The following is an 18299-nucleotide window of genomic DNA, read 5'->3' on the forward strand; positions in this document are numbered from 1 at the left end:
AATTGCACTTCTGCTTAAAAAAACTGAAGTGGTATCAAAAAGAATTGGCTTTGAACATAAAACAGCAGTCAGCAGAACCTGGAGACATGTTTTATGTGAAATTAAACTTTTAAATGAATGTCGTTTCATGTTCTAGCATGGAGATATACGAAGAAAAGATTAGGTATCCGTTGAGATGATATATATATATTTAAAAGAAAAAGTCTGACAGCTTTGCAACGGTGCTGCACCACTTTTTTTGTGTTGTCTGTTGACCTCTGCAGCTGTTTTCACCACTCTCCTGGTGTGCTCCATCAGCAGGGAAACTTCTGTGTCATGCAGAGGAATCAGTCACATTCCCATTTTGTGTATCCATCCCACTGTTGTTTTCTTCAAGGGCAATGGGATGTCAAGGCTGAAGGATAACAAAATAGCAGCTCTTACCCTGTATTCCCAGAGATGAACTACACACTGTACTTTGGCTCCCACCATATCATTCCACACAGACAAAGAACGGAATATGCCTGGATACCGAGAGTTTATATTTATTTGTTTTGTTTTTTTAATCTTGCCAGTAGAAGAACAGAGAAATTTATAGAAATTATTCGTATGTAAAGTGCTTGTGTTTCTGTGAATGAAACACATCAGGTTTTAATATTTGTGCACTTGAGATTTGCATTCGAGAAAGTAAAGGCTTGGTTGCATAGCTGAACTGCATCACGAAAGTAATAGAAATCACAAATTTGCAATGGGCATTTAAGGAGACTGTTAATTAGAGATAATTTATGAATGCTTATTTAAAATAAATTAGGATAATACACAGGGGAAAATAGATTTTGTTTTTTCAAGTATTCCGTACATAGAAAATGTTAATTAAAAGGTTTTCAGACTTGATTTACATAAAAGGTAAGAGGCTTAAAAGAACACTATTTCTGGTGTGAAAAGCAAATGAGTGTGCAGGGTTGTCATTACAAGTTGCATGCAGTAGTAAGCAAACTTCTTTTAGCTACTGCAATAAATTTTTAAAGCATATTCATTAATTAGCTTTGCTTAAATCTTTATTTTATAGTGTACTAGCTGAGATAATACATTATAGATATCATAACAGTCTAGTGTATTGAACTTTCTGGAGAAATCCTGCAGGAATTGAAAATATCAATAGAAAAGATTGTAATAGGGCACAATGAAATTGTTTTGCCCAACAAGGTTTTCTTTCATATCACTTCCCATTAGTATTCTTACAGTTCTTGCCTAGGAACATTCAGTTTGAAGTTTGAAACGGAAAAGACATTTGTTTCCACAATTGCTTTTCTCTCAACTTACATCACTTGTATTCCTTTGGACAGATTATGGTATGACAAGATGAGCTTATGTTACAGGAGTGGATGTGGGGGGGGATTATCTTGCTTTAAACTCTTCCAATTACCAGAAATTCTTCAAACGTAGCCAGCCCTCGGCTTATGAATTCCTATTGCCATGTAGATTGTTTATGCAAGCATAGTATTTCTCATTTGCCAGCACGTCAGGTTTCCTCCTCACTCTACCCTGCTGCCTTGGGGGAGGGAGGGGACTGTGTCTGGGGAATAGCTATCTAAACTCTTAGAAAGGACATGAAGTAATATGCCACAAAGGTGGCCAGGGTTACCTCTGCTGCTCACATTCAAGATACCTAGCTGTCTTCTCCTGGACTATATCCTATACCGTGCTGTACTGTACCATACCATACCATACCGCACAAGGATATTCAGTGTCATACTAGGTTCCCTTTTTTTGCTATAATTGGCAGTTCAAATTATTAAAGTATTATTCCCTAAAAATTCTGGGAAACAAAGAGGTAGTGCTGTAGCTTCTACCAGATTGCTGTAATAAGAAGTGAAAGTTTATGTTTGGGAAAATTATAAAATTTGCTGATAGAAATAATTTGATATTAAGTCAAGTAATGATATTTAATAGCTGTGCTGTAATTAATTTCAAATCTGAAAGGAAATTATTTTTGGAATATGTAAAAAATGACCTGATAATTTACCCGAAAGTAAAAATTGATAGTGTTTTCAAATGGTTTAGGAGTTAAAAATTTTTAAAAATCTGTGAAATATTTCCCAGCAAACTATTGTTGTAAAGTAAAAATAGCTTTTTTAATATTTGATTTTTTATTGTGATATAAAATTATTTTTATATAGTGACATGTATAATTTCCTTTTAGCTTATTTTATGTCCATGAGTAGACTAAACCTTTCATAGGCACTTTCTTTTTTCATCTATAGTCTAGTCCTTTACATCAACTTAATTTTTGCAGTAGTCTAATGAAATGTTCAGTATTGTTTCATTTCTATTTAAAACAATAAAAATGAGGGCATATGGCAGAAATGAGAAATGACAAACTAGTATGGAGCAAGTCAATATGTTTATCCAGTTCAATCTCTTACTCTTTGTTGTGAATGCTGTCTGCCTCCCAATTTAAAACACAAGATTTCCCTGAAAATGTGTTAAGATATGGCATATTTAAAAGTTGTTTTCCTATTGTCTGTGTCATAACTATCACAGAATACCCAAGGCTAAATGAGAAAATGTGTGTGGTTTTCCTTTTAAATTTTAGTGTATAATAATCCCAGTTTTGTCACTATTGCTTAACTTTCTTATGGTATAGTCAAGCTGACTTTAAGGATATTTAACTTGTCAGCTTAAATGCATTATGTCAGGAGGATGTGAAGAATATGTAATTGACCCAGGGCGAAATGTCAGTCTTGTTTGTAGTATACTTTAATGAGTTATTGATGGCAGTTTTCATTAATCTTCGTATAATTTTGAAGTCCAAATTTTATTTTATTTAGTCATAGGGTCTCACTCTAGCCAACCTGTACACATGTATGGCTTTACTTATTTAGCTTACAGTATAAAATATCACGGATTTCTCCACAGAAACATGAATGTATTTGAGTTCAGTGCTGCCCAGAGAACAGGAGTGGTTTGTGTCATTTCATATTTTTAAAATATGAAGAAACACCTGAGTTCTGAAGCATATCTGCTCAGAAGTGTTACCGAATTAAAGAGTTAGGGAGCTGTGCATATGGATGCTCATATACACATATGTATCCTTATGTACACACTTGTATTTATAAACATGGCACCTGTTTATATGTTTATGTCTAAAGCTGTGTATTTAAGCATGCTTGTTTACATTATGATTAGAATATTCTTTGCTTACTTACATTTGGTGTTCATAAAACCTTAAAGAAACTAAATAGTTCTAAACACAGACATTAATACTCTGGGAAAAATAAAATGTATCTGAACTGCTCAATTACAAATTATTTTATCTTCCTTATAGAGTAGTAAACATGAAAAAGTGTTTACTCTCAGTTCCATGAAGTTTTATCTTGGCGTAAAAAAGAAAATGAAGCCTCCAACAAGGTAAGATTTGACAGACAGGGAAAGACTGTTGAAAGAAATAAGGGAAAAATGAGTCTGTTAAATGATTTAGGTGTCAGAAGCATCCCATGTATTAGTAATGAATTAAGTTTTAGGCAGATTCCTTTAAGTTGCCCTGACTATGGCAGGGTATCTGGAGCAGATAAGGAGGGGTGATGTTGCCTCTGACTGGGGCCACCATCTGCCTTGGTTGCAGGCCTGCATGTGTCCAGTACGTCCTCAGAGGGTTCCATCTCCTGAGAAAGACATGGGTTCTTTGATCAGTCACATCACAGCATGGGTGTTTATGAAGTGTCCAGGCAATTGTACTTGTAGGAGAACAAACCTGGCCCTACATTCTTTTGGTACTTGGTTTTTACAATGTGTTGTTCGTGACCCTGTCATCCTTTTTGTTGTACTGACTCTGATGCTGTAACAAATAAATGGCAGCTAGGAAGTGGACACCATCATGCATCTCTTTAACACTGATTCACTCTAGCATGCAGCTTATACCACAGGTTTTTTTTTTTATCACCAATCACTTTTATTGAATTATTTTTAAACTAACACTTTTCTCACTCAAACGAAACATCGTGTTAATGAGCTGTATGTGATTACTTCCAAGATGCAGTTACTGGGTAGAATCTCACTCTTCCCCGTATGTTTTGTTTTGAAGCCCTGTGTATGTATTTGTGTTGCAATTGGCATGTTTGAAATTTCCTCCAGTATCACTAGGTCACTGTATATGAAGTATTTTTTTTTTTGCCATTTTCATTGACATCTGAATAGGCATCAGAGACTTCCTGCTCTTCCCCACGAACACACCTCAACTGTCTCCCATCTGCCCATCTGAAATCTGTAGGCAAATCCTTTCATACTTAGTACTTACTTCCAGCCCAATCATTGTATGCGTGATCACTTGTATTTATCTACCTTTAAATCCCACTTTGTGAACATAAGATTCTATCTCAGTCTTAGAAAATCTATCAATTTTAACATATGTTTGCGTGTGTTTTTTTTTTCCATGTGATACAGTTGGGGCTTAACTGCATATTCAGACAAGCATCACTGGTGAGTAATTGGCTGCTTCTGGATTTCTTGTATTGGTGACCCCTTCAATAAAAAAATCCCTTCACTTTATGGCAGGCAGCACTATAGACAGGAAATGTTTTCACCCTATGTGAAGTTAAAGTCTTCTCTAAATATTTTTAATTGAGGAGGAAGAAAATGCAATGGGTCTGTTGTCAGATTGTCCCAGTCCTTATGTCCAGCCAGTTTGGCAATACCTGTTAAGAGAAGCCACATCTGATTTGTTCTACAGGTTCTAAAAACTCATGAAAGGAAATTTCATTTTATAAGTAGGCAAAACTCAGTTTTTAAAGACAAAAACTAATTAAGGTAACTGTTTTATGAACTTTATCCCGGTCTCAAAGTTGTTTTTTGCATACATGCTCCTATTCACATTGGTACCAAAAATAGCCAAGTACAATTTGAGAGTGTATGACATTTCTCTCCCTACCTCACCTGCCTATGCCAAATCAATCACCAAACCACACAACACCTCTGCATCGTCCCCTTATGCTCCCAGACTGCTCTGGACTGAGTGCCAGGCCTTGAGCATCTGTCTGGAGTATTCAAGAGTTCTAAATGTTTTTCACTGCCTCTGACTTCACTTTGTTTTTTAGTCACCAATGGGACTTTGCCACAATGTGTCATGTTTTTCTCCTGTTAAAAAACTATTGTGTGAATCCAGTTGTCTACGGAATAAAGTGCAGAAATAATTGGAATGACATGTCAGACCTTTAACAGATGACATCATCAACTTCCTCTTCCATAGCTTTTCCACTTCAGTTGTCCTGAACGCACCTTCCATATCTTGCTCCCCTTTGTGTCACAGAGGTGCTTCTGGTATAGGTCCCCCTCCCTCTTCTGTAATAATTGCTGCTGCCTCAACTTCCCTGGAACTTCCTTTCTTACTTGGAGGATCTAGTGGACTCATCTCTCATTCTTTTTTCAAATCAGACCTGAACACCTAAAAAGCCCTGCTAGATACCACTGTCCTATGATTATTTTTCTTTGCACCTATATTATTTTATTAGATATAAATTAAAATGATCTGCATAAGTGAATAAGATATTGGATATGGACAGTGAATTTATGAGACTAGTGGAGAAAGCAAGCAACTTTTTGAAATATTTTTAACATTTTAAGTTCATCACTTTAATAGTATAGGAATATGAAAAGTACTATTATATTGCAATATCCCTTATGTGATTCTGATATAAGTTGCAAATTTTTCTTTTACATAAAACTGCCTTCACCTTATTACCAACTGCTGTTTTTGTTTTTTGCCTGACTTTAATTTTGCTTTCACTGACTGTGCTATAATTTGATTGTTTAGATACACAGTTGCCCTAAAAAACTACATGAGTCTTAAAGATTCTTGAGCCTAGGTTAACTTACTTATTAATAAATGAATAATTAAAAAGCCTACTAAGCATTCATGAGCACAGAACTTACTGAATCAGTGTTGCTGAACATACACCTGTTTCTCATGTGGCTCATTTGTCATGAGTCTGCAGGTGTTAGTGTTAACAGTACTAACACTAGAGGTGGTGTCAGTCTCGTAAAAAAAGAAAAAAATCTGCTCTTAAGAGAGTGTGCACACACACTTTTTTTTTTTCCCTTTAGGTTTAGACTTTCCAAAGAAAAAGGTATTTGCCATCACATACCAGAAAAGCAAAGTTATATTGCCCTTTTCATCTTTTAAAAAATATCATTGATGTCTTTGTATGAGCTGTCAGTCTTACAATGTAATGTTTTAAGTGTGCATATTTAAAATGTTATTTATATAATATGTGCTTATCAGATTATTAAAACAGCTTGTCCTGATATATTTCCATTTTGATGGCATTCAATCGTTAAGCATCAAGTGTTTCTGATTATGTGTCTGATAAACTGTTTTGCAGGCACCTGTGTTGTGATAATTCACAAACCCAGATGGAGTGGATGGCCAGTATCTTTCTTGTACAGGTATGATACCTGCTTCAGTTCTTGGACGAGATATAATAACTTTCTTTATAGGAAATGCTAGTCTGACAGTGGTTTTCAAAGAATTTTTAGTAGTAGCTTTAGATATGTAGAATTGGCAAGCATTTACTCCTATTCTTATTTCTTTAAAATAGGTGTAATCCCAGTTTTATCCATTACTCCGTGCAGGAGAGTTTATTCTCTACGCTGAGAATTTTTGAAAGCCTAAGGACTTTCCCGGCTTAGGAGCTCCGCATTTTTCAAAAATGTATTTATTTTTATTGGAAAGACAGATTTACAGAGAGGAGAGACAGAGAAATAGATCTTCCATCTGCTGATTCAATCTCCAAGTAGCCACAATGGCTAAAGCTGAGCAGATCCAAAGCCAAAGCTTCTTCCAGGTCTCACATACAGGTGCAGGGTCCCAAGGCTTTGGGGCAGTTCTCCTCTGCTTTCCCAGGCCACAGGTTGGGATCTGGATGGGAAGTGGAGCAACTGGGACATGAACTGGTGCCATGTGGGATCCCTGTGCATGCAAGGTGAGGATTTAGCCACTAGGCAATCATGCCAGGTGTGAGCTCTGCGTTCTTTAAGGGGATGCAGAAGGAAAGAGGAATTCATGCCAGCTGCCACCTTGAGGTCCAAGAAGATCTTCATTTAGAAAAATATCTGACTTCATTTCCTGTTCCTTCTATTCACCTCACACTTGCCTTTCCAGAAACAAGGGCAGTGACCTGTCTTTCCTTAGTATTTATTGTGTACCCTGTGCCTCCCGAGGGTTAACTCAGGATCATTGCCACAAACCTGGTCTGGCTTTGCCTGGCCTTACAGGGCAAAGGCAGCTTTACTGCTTCACGATCACAGCTTTCATTACCAGTTTTAACCTGGGATTGGTGAGGTAAAGATATTGCATGTAGTCAATTCTCCAGTCAAACTCCTTTCTAAGGAAAAAGCCTTTTCATCAGGGAAGGGTTAAATAGTTCCATTAATTGGATTGGTTTGTTTCACCACCTTGTCTGACTAATTCCCAACAGAGCTGTTTTCACAGAACATTGAAATTCATTGGTAACGATTAAGTTGCCACTCTTTATTACCAAGGAGGTACTTTCCTGTTTCTTACAAACAAGAAGTTAACTCACCCCAAAATTTAGTTCTTATTTGTTTTGAAAACCATTTTCGCTGTTCATTTGATTTATTAACCTTCCCAGTGGTTAATAAACACGGCTCTTTTCAGTCTGTCTCCATTATTACTACCTGGGAATAGTAGTAAAATCCGACTGTTAACTTTTTAAGAGACTTTTCTTTGCAACTTAAAAACAAAATCTATACTCAAAGTCTGCTTAGAAAAATTAGATCAGAAGTATTTTAGTTAAGTAAGGCCATGGACTCGAAAGCTGTGTGTGGCACAATAAATGGATGCTCTTGTTTTTGTCATTGAAGTCAGTAGACTTGGTGGTTGAAACTCATGCAATTACCAGCTCTCCTGACCAGGACCCAGGTGGTTTCTTCCTGCCTGTGTGTGTCCTACTTCCAAAGAATTGACACAGTTATGCTTCCGCTATTTCACTTCATAGGGTCTGACTATAAACTCTGAGGCCCTCATGGAGTTGTGGATTTGTGGGTCATCTCTAAAGGGAGACAGCAAAGTATCAAATGTTGATAAATACAGGAAAACACACACACACACCAGAAGCATACCTTAGGGGGAGTTCCTTCCAGCATGTCAAATATTTGTAATACTCATCTCCATACTTGCTTCTTACTCAGAAATCCTCTGGATTATGGCTTGAATATAGCACATTTTTGGAGACATTTTCTCTGTCCTTGAGAACAGTTAAACTTTCAGCCTATCACCCTTCACGCCTGTACTTTTCTACTACCGTAGCAGTTCTTTAGAAATGTTTGTATCCTGAATTATCCCTGTCTGCCTCTCCTTTTAAGATGTAAACTCCAAGATAGGAAAGAACTTGTGTGTCTTACAAATTCTTGAGCACATTTGCTCCCTGGAGCCCAGTGCCTTTTGCACAGTCCATGATCTATAAGAGAGCAGGAAAGTGGAAAAACACAAATAATCAGGTGAAATTCTTTATGGACATCCATGTGATGAAGTAACAGCTAAAGTCAGCTGGGAAGGAAGCGCCTATGACTGCAGTCATTGAGGGAGGAGCCTTGGGCGTGGCTTTCCTAGTAGGTGAAAGGTAAGCTGAAACATCTCTGAAATGAGGAGTGATTTATGCAGGGATCAAGACGGACCATTCTAAGGATGGGGCCTGCAGGTCTAGGTACTAACACATCTTTATAATCTTGGTTATTTTTTTTTTCTCATGAAAATCATGAAGTCTATGTGCGGGATGATATGAAAGATGAGGAAGGCAGGAGACAGATCCTGCAGTTCATCTTTTAGAATTCAAAGCGAAAGATACAGTTTCAGTTAATTTAGTTGAAATATATATTTGTGGTCCCTTTGTTGGATCTGCACTATAGGAGGTCACAGAATCAAGAAGAGTTTCCTACTAGGAAAGCTCTCAGTTCAGACTAGGTGGTTACAGTGGATAAAATGAGGCTTATTCTTATTCAGGAATGTTTGAAGGTACAGATAGTAAGGCTCTCTGATTCACTGGCTCTAGTAGTTTGATAGAAGAAGCAGGAAGCAAGGAAGGATCTTAACTTTTTTGGCTCTGGGCAAATAGAGAAGATATGTGTAGACTTATCAGAGATACAGAAGGAGACTTAGAGTTTTATTTGGACCACATGAAATCTGAGATGCCTAATAGATACACAGTGGTTCTCCCGAGTAGCAATAGGATGTGTGGATTAAAAACTCAAAGAATTGGGGATTGTAAATTTGACATGAGTTAGTATTTAGTTTGGGTGAAACCAGAAAGAAGGGGCAAGACAGAGAAGAAAGAGAAGAGCGAAGCGAGTGAGATGGAAGAGGAAGTGGAAGGTAAAGCCGACGACTAAATACCAGGATACTACAAAATTTAAAGGTCAAGCAGAAAGGAAACAAACATGTAAACAAATACCAAAACAATTGGGAAAGGATGAGGAGGACACAAACCAAAATGAAAGCTAAAAAAAAAATTCTGTGAAGTAATTCACTCTATAGTAAATGATGTTGTAATTATCTAGTAACAAGAGACCAACAATAGGTTTGGGGGTTTTGATTTGTGTCTTTAAGTTCAGAAAGTGTGTACTTTGCATTTATAATAAAAGAGAGAGATTAAATCAGAAGGCACAAGCAGACTCGGAGTAATATGATCAAGTACACAGTTGTTCCCTGCAGAAAATCAATGTACAACATACGCCAGGATGTTTGTTTTCAAATTGCTAACTACCTATTTTAATGTACTGAGCAATTACAGATATGATTGAAGAAGAGTCATGTATAATCAGAGTGAATTGTGATTATAATAAAAGGGAAAAAGCTTCCACAGTTACAAATGCAAATACACTGATACACTTCACAGTGAGAAAATGAAATTAATTGATTATTAAAAATAACTTGGAATTAATAAGTTCACCAACTGTAAGGCAGAAAAACAAGTAAGACTTTTCTTCTGAGGGTGAAAAAAGCTAGTTATCCTGTGGTTTAACTTGAAGATTGTGATTAATCTTTGCTTGAAACTTGAGGCTAAATGTATGAAAAATTTAGGTGTTTTGTAGATTTGAAAGACAGACATATGCAAAAAGACGTGTTTCATCTATTGATCTACACCCCTAGTGCCTGTAACTTCCAGGCCTAGGATGGGCTGAGGGCTGAAACCAGGAACTCAGTCCACATCTGCCATGTAGGTAGCAAAACGTTGATTGATGATTCCATCCCCTGCTGCCTGCCGGAGTGTACATAGTCAGGAATCCAGAACCAGGCACTGGACTGGGACCCCAATGGGACACAGGATGTAGGTGGTCCACGCACCATGCCAAATTGCTTCCCCCTAAAGTTAAAGGTGGTTAAATCTACAGAGGAATCGTTTTTTATTTTTCATTAATCAGTGGCTATGATTCATGAAATATATGGAACCATGTTTAACTATGTTTGCCAAGTAACTAAAGACAGAGAAAGAGCAAAGAATTGGAACATATTTATAAGGAAGAGAGTTTACTGATTGCAAGTGAAATCTGAACCAGGTTGTGAGAGAGGTGAGGAAAAGTGTGTAGAAGAGTGAAGTAGCCAATGGCTTGGCGAGCCAAAGGACCCAAGAGTACATAGAGTGATTGATGTCAGATTTAAGTTTCCTGGAAAGATAGGCAGGTTGGGATTAGAAACTGGAGGCAGAACTGTAATGTTGGGGATATAATCATTGATAGTCATTATGAAAGCATGAGCCTCAACTATGTGGTCCATCATGTATATTTTTTGAAAATGCTTAAAGTAACTATAAATCGTAGTTAGAACTAATGACTTTTGTTGAAAAAAATATAGATTGGATGAAACAGTATGATTTACTTAGCTAGTAGCCTTGCCATTTTATGTTGCTTCAGAAAAGATGTGTTTGCTCATATGTTTCTGAAAATATCACTTACCATATACACTGTTCGTCAGTGTCTTAAAAGTATAAATAAAAATCTCAGAATCACCTGCTTCCATGGCAGCCAATTTTTTCTCAGCTTTAGATGTTGGGAACATTCTGATTTTACAATATGAAAATTAATTTTCCCACATTTGGGACTGTAATGCTAAGTCTTATGATTACATTCTACAGAATCATTGAAGAATAAATGAAATAAAATAGGTATATTAATAAGCACAGTGCCAACCACTATGCCCTTTGTTGTTAATTATCATTGTATTGTTATAATGAGTATGTAGTAAATATTTGTTGAAATGAAATTTCTGCTATAAAACACTATTGAAACAGTAACTGAAACAGAGAAACAAAAATCTGCTGATACTTAGGATTTGAGGACAGTTCAACACTAGATAAGTAACTGTATAGTTTCCCAAAGAGTTTTCAGTTTGCTGGAACCTCTGTAAACTTGTCATTTGATATCGAGCATTCTGTGTTTATTTCATATATTGTCTGAAATTCAATTTGCTTTTTCTAACTTTTGAAATGTTAATCTAGTCCCAGGAATAGAAACAAAACTTAATGATGCTTCTCAAGGATTAATCACACAACGGTGTATATGTTTATCAGTGGAGATGTATCCCCTTTGCAAAATTACCAGTTCTCCAATCACATCATTGATTCTTTAGCGGGCCAGATTGTTAGTTGAGTCAAAAGTAATTCAAAATTTAATTTGCCACATGATATATTATATGATGATTTTCAGGGTAAATGTGTAGAAGTTAACAATTCTTTGAAATTCACTTAGATGAAAATGCAGCACATTTACAAAGTGATAAAATAAGGCTAATTGGGCCCGGCAGCGTGGTCTAGTGGCCAAAGTCCTCGCCTTAAACGCGCCAGGATGCCATATGGATGCTGGTTCGAATCCCAGCAGCCCCGCTTCCCATCCAGCTCCCTGCTTGTGGCCTGGGAAAGCAGTGGAGGACAGCACAATGCCTTGGGACCCTGCACCTGTGTAGGAGACCTGGAAGAGGTTCCTGGTTCCTGGCTTCAGATCCGCGCAGCACCGGCCATTGCGGTCACTTGGGGAATGAATAATCAGACGGAAGATCTTCCTCTCTGTCTCTCCTCCTCTCTGTATATGTGACTTTGTAATAAAAATAAATAAATCTTTTTAAAAAATTGACTTTTTTAAAAACAATAAGGGTAATTTTTCTGATAACTCTGGCTTTTACCTTGGCTGGAGGATGTATGTTCAAGTTATTTTTATGCTACAGTCATCTTTGGTGCAGAGAGCAAATTCATGCATTTCTGGCTTTAGTACTGAGCCGAGAAATATAGACGTGCATCATTTTTTTTTACTCCCACAAAGAGATCTGCTGATTTCCTCAAATATTTCTCCCCTTTTGGTTTGATAAGTAGTGCAGAAGGCATATATTTGAAACTTGAAATTGAACTGAGATCTCAAAGCTTGGTTCCATGAGTTTCATGTCCTCGAGCGATGTCTCACTAGAGTCAACATCATAATTACAAATGCCATTCATGGAAAGCAGATTTGTCTGGTGTGGATGTACAAAAAAGGAGCCAAGTGACTAGCGTGGTATAGTGCAGGATAATATTGAACACCAACAGCAGGAAATTGTGTTTCCACAGCATGAAAATGATATATGGCCACCAGCTGGGAAGGAGCGAAAACGTTCAATAACTAAAAATCCCAAAATCGGTGGTTTGCCACTAATTCCCATCCAGCAAGAGAAAAATATAATCCAGGCCCAGAGAAATATTGAGGTAAGTTAATCATCTCATTTCATTATTATAACATTTTGTTTTCTAATGTCTTTAATGTAACTAAGTGTGTCAGTTGCTTTAGTGGCTTCAAAAGTACAAAAATAATCACATTGAAAAGCCTAACAACCTACATACAAGAACAGTATAGATAGCTATACACCAATAATTTTTAATGTCACTAGCTACTCAATTTCATATATACAACACCATTTATTTCTCATTGCTAATCTAGCAAAGATGATTTTTTTAAAAGCAGTACTAAGCTAGGTTTCATTACAACACTTTAAAAATGAACCCATGGTAGTGTTTGTCAGGAGCCGTGGTAGCTACTCTTTGTGGTAACACCATTAAGTTCTGGCGATTTGGGAACCAATGGATTCACCTCAGAATCTGCAGGCTGACTGCTAAACATTGGTAAAGACAATTTGGCATCTTGCAAGAAAACTGCTGTGTGCTACCTCCCTCTGAGGTGCGGTAAGCTACCATATCAGTTTGAATTCCGGCTGCGTTGCTAATCCAGCTTCCTGCAGATGTGCCTGGGAGGCGGATGGTGGCTCACGTGCTTGGGTCCCTGCTAACCCTATGGGAGATCCACATTGTGTTCTGGGCTCCTGGCTTCAGTATAACCCAGCCCTGGATACTGCATGTGTGTGGGTAGTGACCCAGTGATGGAAGATACCCACCTTCTCCCTCTTTCAAGTAAGTGTTAATAAACAGTAAATCAAAGATTGCCAGGATACCCATAACATATAGATATTTCTTTCCTTGTCCTTTTGTTTTTGTTTTTTAATTTCAGCTTCCTTATATAAGTGAGAGCATGTAGTATTTGTCTTTCTGAGTCTGTTCACTCAGTTTGCTGTCCTCCAGTGGAGTACGTTTTGCTGCAAATGGTGGGATTACATGTATAGCATTTCATAGTGTCACTGCAAATATAGTTTTGTACAACTTGGTTTTACATGTTTGTCAGTGGTCAAGAGCTATACTGTTACCGTTTTAATGATCTGTGATTACTTTCTAGTTTACTGTATATGGGTGAAATAAACCTTTTTGTGTTCAATTATTATTTATACTCATTGCATTTCCACTAAACTAAGATCTTTTTTTCTTTGCTTTTTACTTGTTAATTTTCTCATTTGGTGAAGTATTAAGAATTTTACTGTAGTGTAAATCTGAAATATTTTATCTCAAAAGTTAAAGAGAAATGAGGAGGAAAGGTAGCAAGGAGAGGGAAAAGGCGGGACAATGACAATGTCATTGTTTCCTTAGAATTTTTCCTACAAGTCACATAAAATCTATTAAACAGTTACAATTAAAAAATAGGAGATTGATAATTTTAAAATAAGACAATGCATGGACCACTTTGAAATCAATGTTTCAGTGTCACGATTGAATCCTTCAAAGCAACAGGAAAAGCACTTAAGAGATTTTTTTTTCAAGCTTAAATATGAGCTTTATGTGTTTGAATCTCTTGCCTTCAAACAGAAATAACAATTGAACGTCTAAAGTGATTTTAATGAAATGTTGACCCAATTTAAAAAATATTGTCCCATGCATGGAAATGTTCTTGAGCATTCATACATGGTAATCCACCATCTCAAGAAAGACAGAAATTTCAGAGATAAATTTCTTTGGTTTCCTTGATCAGTCCTTCTGCAGTGATGAATAGAGTGGAATCTGCTGTCCTACTCTTTGGATAATGATGTTATACGTGAGAATTTATTAGACAAGTGTTTGGTATATGGTTAGCACATAATTGAAACAAAATAGTAGGACATTCAGAAGGCTATATGCTAGAATTAACTATTTTAAAATCCCCATTTCTTAAAAGAAACCTACAAAATAAAAATAATAAGCAAACAGATGTGACTGAAGAAAAAAATTGGCCTAAAATCTTACTCCCCTGCCTGCCTACTACCATTCTTGAATAATATGATGTAATGGAAAGAAGCATGTTGGTTTCAGACAGGTCAAGCTTGGCTGTCATTTCAGAGTCTCCCTTAGGTGAATGTGGACATTGTTCTTTGTATTTCTATTTCTACCACTTACAATATAATGTATTTTAAACCAAGACCAATGAAATAAAGTAAAAAATACTTAAAGCATTATGGTGAGGGTTGAGCTTATATGTATTTAGAGATGTACACATATACAAAGGTTATCAACTATCAGAGTTTCATGATTAGAGTCATTTCAGAGATTTTCTAGTGTCGTGAGAATATGCTGCCTTACTGCTTTTCAACATCACGAGACCTCCATAACCATTGCCTTACATCTCTGGGCTATAAGAGACTCCAGACTAAAAGTATGTGGACGATCTGCTCCTAGAGCCTGAGTGCCTTACCTTGCTCAGTACGTGAAAGTAGGAATTACCCTGTCTGCAGCTGTTAGGTCAACTGGCACTGCCTGAAGCAAGCTTCTCCTTATTTCATAACTTATTTGTTGCTTTTTAAATTGTCAGTACCTTGTCTTTGAAGGGGAGTATGGTACGTAACTAATGTTACCCTGTTTCCCCAGGCTCGATATCTCTACTTGTTTTTTTCCAAAGCATTCAGGGTATTCCTGGCTTCTCTTCTTTCTCACTGTCCCATTCTCTGTCCCCTAACCATTTGCTGCTACCAATTGTCCCTACCTTCACAAATGATTATGTATCATTTGAAGTATAATACCATGTTGTATATTTTACATGAAATTCCAACATTTTATGTATTAATATTGCTCCCAAAATTTTGCATTTGAAAGTCCCAAAATCTTGCTGGCTAATGTTTCTTTGGAAGGCACCAGAATATGGCCCAAGTTCTTGTACTGATATCACCTGTTTTGGAGACCTGGCAGGAAGTGTTCTGGCTGCAGTCTGGCTATGCCCTGAGTGTTGCACCCATAGGAGTGTGAACCAGTGGGTGGAAGATATAGACATTCTGTGCCAAATTTTGGCCTGGCCAAGCCTGGATATTGGACACTTTAGAAAAAACAATGAGCAAATGCATACAAATACCAAAGCCCATCAGTATGCAATTGCAGGTATCCTGTCACAGTAAGCTGCTGGTATCTGTGAGCACTTGTGAATGCGTACTCTCATCCACTAATGCAAAAGTGATACACACATATGTGTGTATATAATAAATCTATGTGCATATGTATATATAACATTATTTCTAATATTTACCTTTTAAAAATGAATCTGGGGCACCTCTATCACATGGAGGGAGATGGTTCACTAATTGCGTATGTTGGAAAGAGAAGAATGCAGGCAAAACCTTTTAAATGGGTATCTCCTGGATGCTACTACTCATCCTCTTCAATATGCTAATACTGACTGGAATTCCAGAAGAAGGGTCTCTGCCACCCAGCATTTCCCTAGCTCTTGTGGCCACGTAGATCACCTTTTCCTGGATGCTGTGTGTATAGAATGGAAGGAGCTGTGAATGCAAAACCATGTGATGCAGTTCAAGCAGAAATGAGTTGGAAGAGACAAGTGTGAATTGAGAGTCAATTTGATAGACATCTTTGAAATGGTGTGTTAAGTGTCTGTTAAAGTGAATTTTTTGTGATCTACATCTTACATGACTTTGTGGCTCTGAGACATAAATTCAACATGCCACTTGTGTCAAAGTCAAGTTAGATGCTGCATCATAGAAATGAGCTCTTGTATAGGAAGCACCAACTTTTACGTGCAACATAAATTTTCAACTAAAAGCACACCCCATATTACTTCTACCATGATACATTCTTCTTTTTTTTTTTTTTTTAAGAATGCAAGAGCAGAAATGGAAAGGCTGTGGCTCAGTGAGAGGCGTGATAAAGAGTCCATGGACTCCAGTTTAAGGGATCGAGCCTCCATGGTGGCCCACTGCCTGGAGCACAAAGACGACAAGCTCCGAAGTCGCACTAAGAAACATCGGAGCCTCAACTGCCTGGAGGACACGGAGATAGAGGTCCCTGGGCAGCAAAAGGGCCATAAAGGCATGAAGATGCTCAAGAAGACCGAGGAGAGAAACAGCAAGGTTCCTGTGGACTCAGATCATAAGTTACCTTCCAGAGTGATCGAAGAGCTCAGTGTGGTCCTGCAGCGGTCTAGAACCCTTCCAAAAGACATACAGGATGAACAGATGATACAGAAAGAAGTCAAATGAATTGCCACACAAATTATTTTTTTAAAATGTTGTGTACAGTGTTTGTGTGTAAACCAGAAGCCAAGCTATGATCGGTGACAGTTTGTCTATTGGCAAATGTGGCTATCTGATACTTCAGACATTTGTCAGCCTGTCCTAGGGAAAATTTGTGCATACTTAAACATTTAAAAGAACATTTTAAACTATGTATATATGTGAGTAAGTGCAAGATTAACTTTATTTTGTTCTGAACAAAGCTTGTAAAGTTCAGCTTTATTAACCTTGAACAAGGATGTGTTGGATTACTTTAAATAGCCAACCCTTTTAAAGTAGTTGTCTGTTAAGTACTATAATTTATGAACAAAAATCTCAAGCTGTACTGTATTGTATAAAATGCTGTGTTCAAATGAAGCTAATGAAACTGCCTGTAACATATGTTGCACTTTGAGAAACCTTGTATAGTTAGTTACCATGATGTTTTTAGGTTTACATAGGGTATATCTTAGGGAAGAGAAAGGGAAGCCATTTGAGAAGAGCAAGAAATTATTCAGGCAGTTACCCTAGCAAATGATACAAGCATTTCAACTTGGCAAGGAGTCAGCAAACCACAGAAGCAAACTAAGATTTATCCCTGTTCACTAGTGACCACGAGAAACTGTTGAGAAAAAAGTCCAGTGTCTGTTTCCCCAGAGCAGCGTGTTCAGCCAACAGACATGAACAGTGGTATGATGGTACTGGCGAATCAGCCAGTTCTGCGTTCACTACACTTGAGCTCTTTGTAATGGCTGCTAAGAGGAACTGCACACTGTGTGTGCATGGAATATGCCCTGATGCCATTTGCACGGTCACTGCATACAAACAACATTTTTAAGTTCATAAGTATCCTTTTGGTACGAGCAAATCTAATCATCACAGTGTGTTTTTTGTTGTTGTTGTTGTTGTGTGATTTTTATGTAGTTTTATGTTTATTTCTTGTTAGGTAAAGTTGTAGTGTCTTTCTGTGCATTGTCAAGGTTAAACTGAGTTATAACATATGGCCAGTTGGAGATTTTGAATTGAGGATAATTTAACACTTATGCACCTTTAAGAGCCACTTGTTCATCTTTCAACCTGGCTATCATTGCCTTTGTTTTGTAGCAATGAAGTGGTTTCTTCCATGTATCTGGGAATAGTGACACAGCTGTAGTTTTGTTTCCACGTTAACAAGGCGGTTAGATTGGCAATTTTTCTAAGGAGGCGGTATCATTTGGTTCATGTTAGGAGCATCACATTTCATCAGTTTCAACTTTTTTGGGGCTTGGTAAGAGTTTATATTTAAAGCATCTCGTGTGGCTGGTCTTTTTTCTGTGCATGTTCTCTCTCCCGTCTGTTTTACATGTTTTTCTATCTGGGATTTATGTATACATAAAGGCCCATCCATTAGGCCATCAAATTATAGTATAGTAATGTGCTGATAAACATATGAATTTCA

The 18299-nt window shown here is 37.2% G+C and overlaps 1 protein-coding gene across 3 annotated transcripts in view; it reads left to right on the forward strand.

Moving 5' to 3' along the window:
* Nucleotides 1-17470, forward strand: part of ARAP2 (ArfGAP with RhoGAP domain, ankyrin repeat and PH domain 2) — a 150900-nt gene extending 133430 nt beyond the window's left edge. For all 3 annotated transcript variants that reach the window (XM_004579161.4, XM_058670225.1, XM_058670224.1), the window contains 5 exons: nt 3308-3390; nt 4423-4458; nt 6357-6420; nt 12585-12719; nt 16469-17470. In XM_004579161.4, the coding sequence (XP_004579218.2) occupies nt 3308-3390; nt 4423-4458; nt 6357-6420; nt 12585-12719; nt 16469-16849 (699 nt within the window). In that variant the 3' untranslated portion in view covers nt 16850-17470. The remainder of the gene's footprint in view (nt 1-3307; nt 3391-4422; nt 4459-6356; nt 6421-12584; nt 12720-16468) is intronic.
* The last annotated feature ends 829 nt before the right edge of the window (nt 17471-18299 follow it).

This window comes from Ochotona princeps, chromosome 11, assembly GCF_030435755.1.
Source record: "Ochotona princeps isolate mOchPri1 chromosome 11, mOchPri1.hap1, whole genome shotgun sequence".
NCBI lineage: Eukaryota > Metazoa > Chordata > Mammalia > Lagomorpha > Ochotonidae > Ochotona > Ochotona princeps.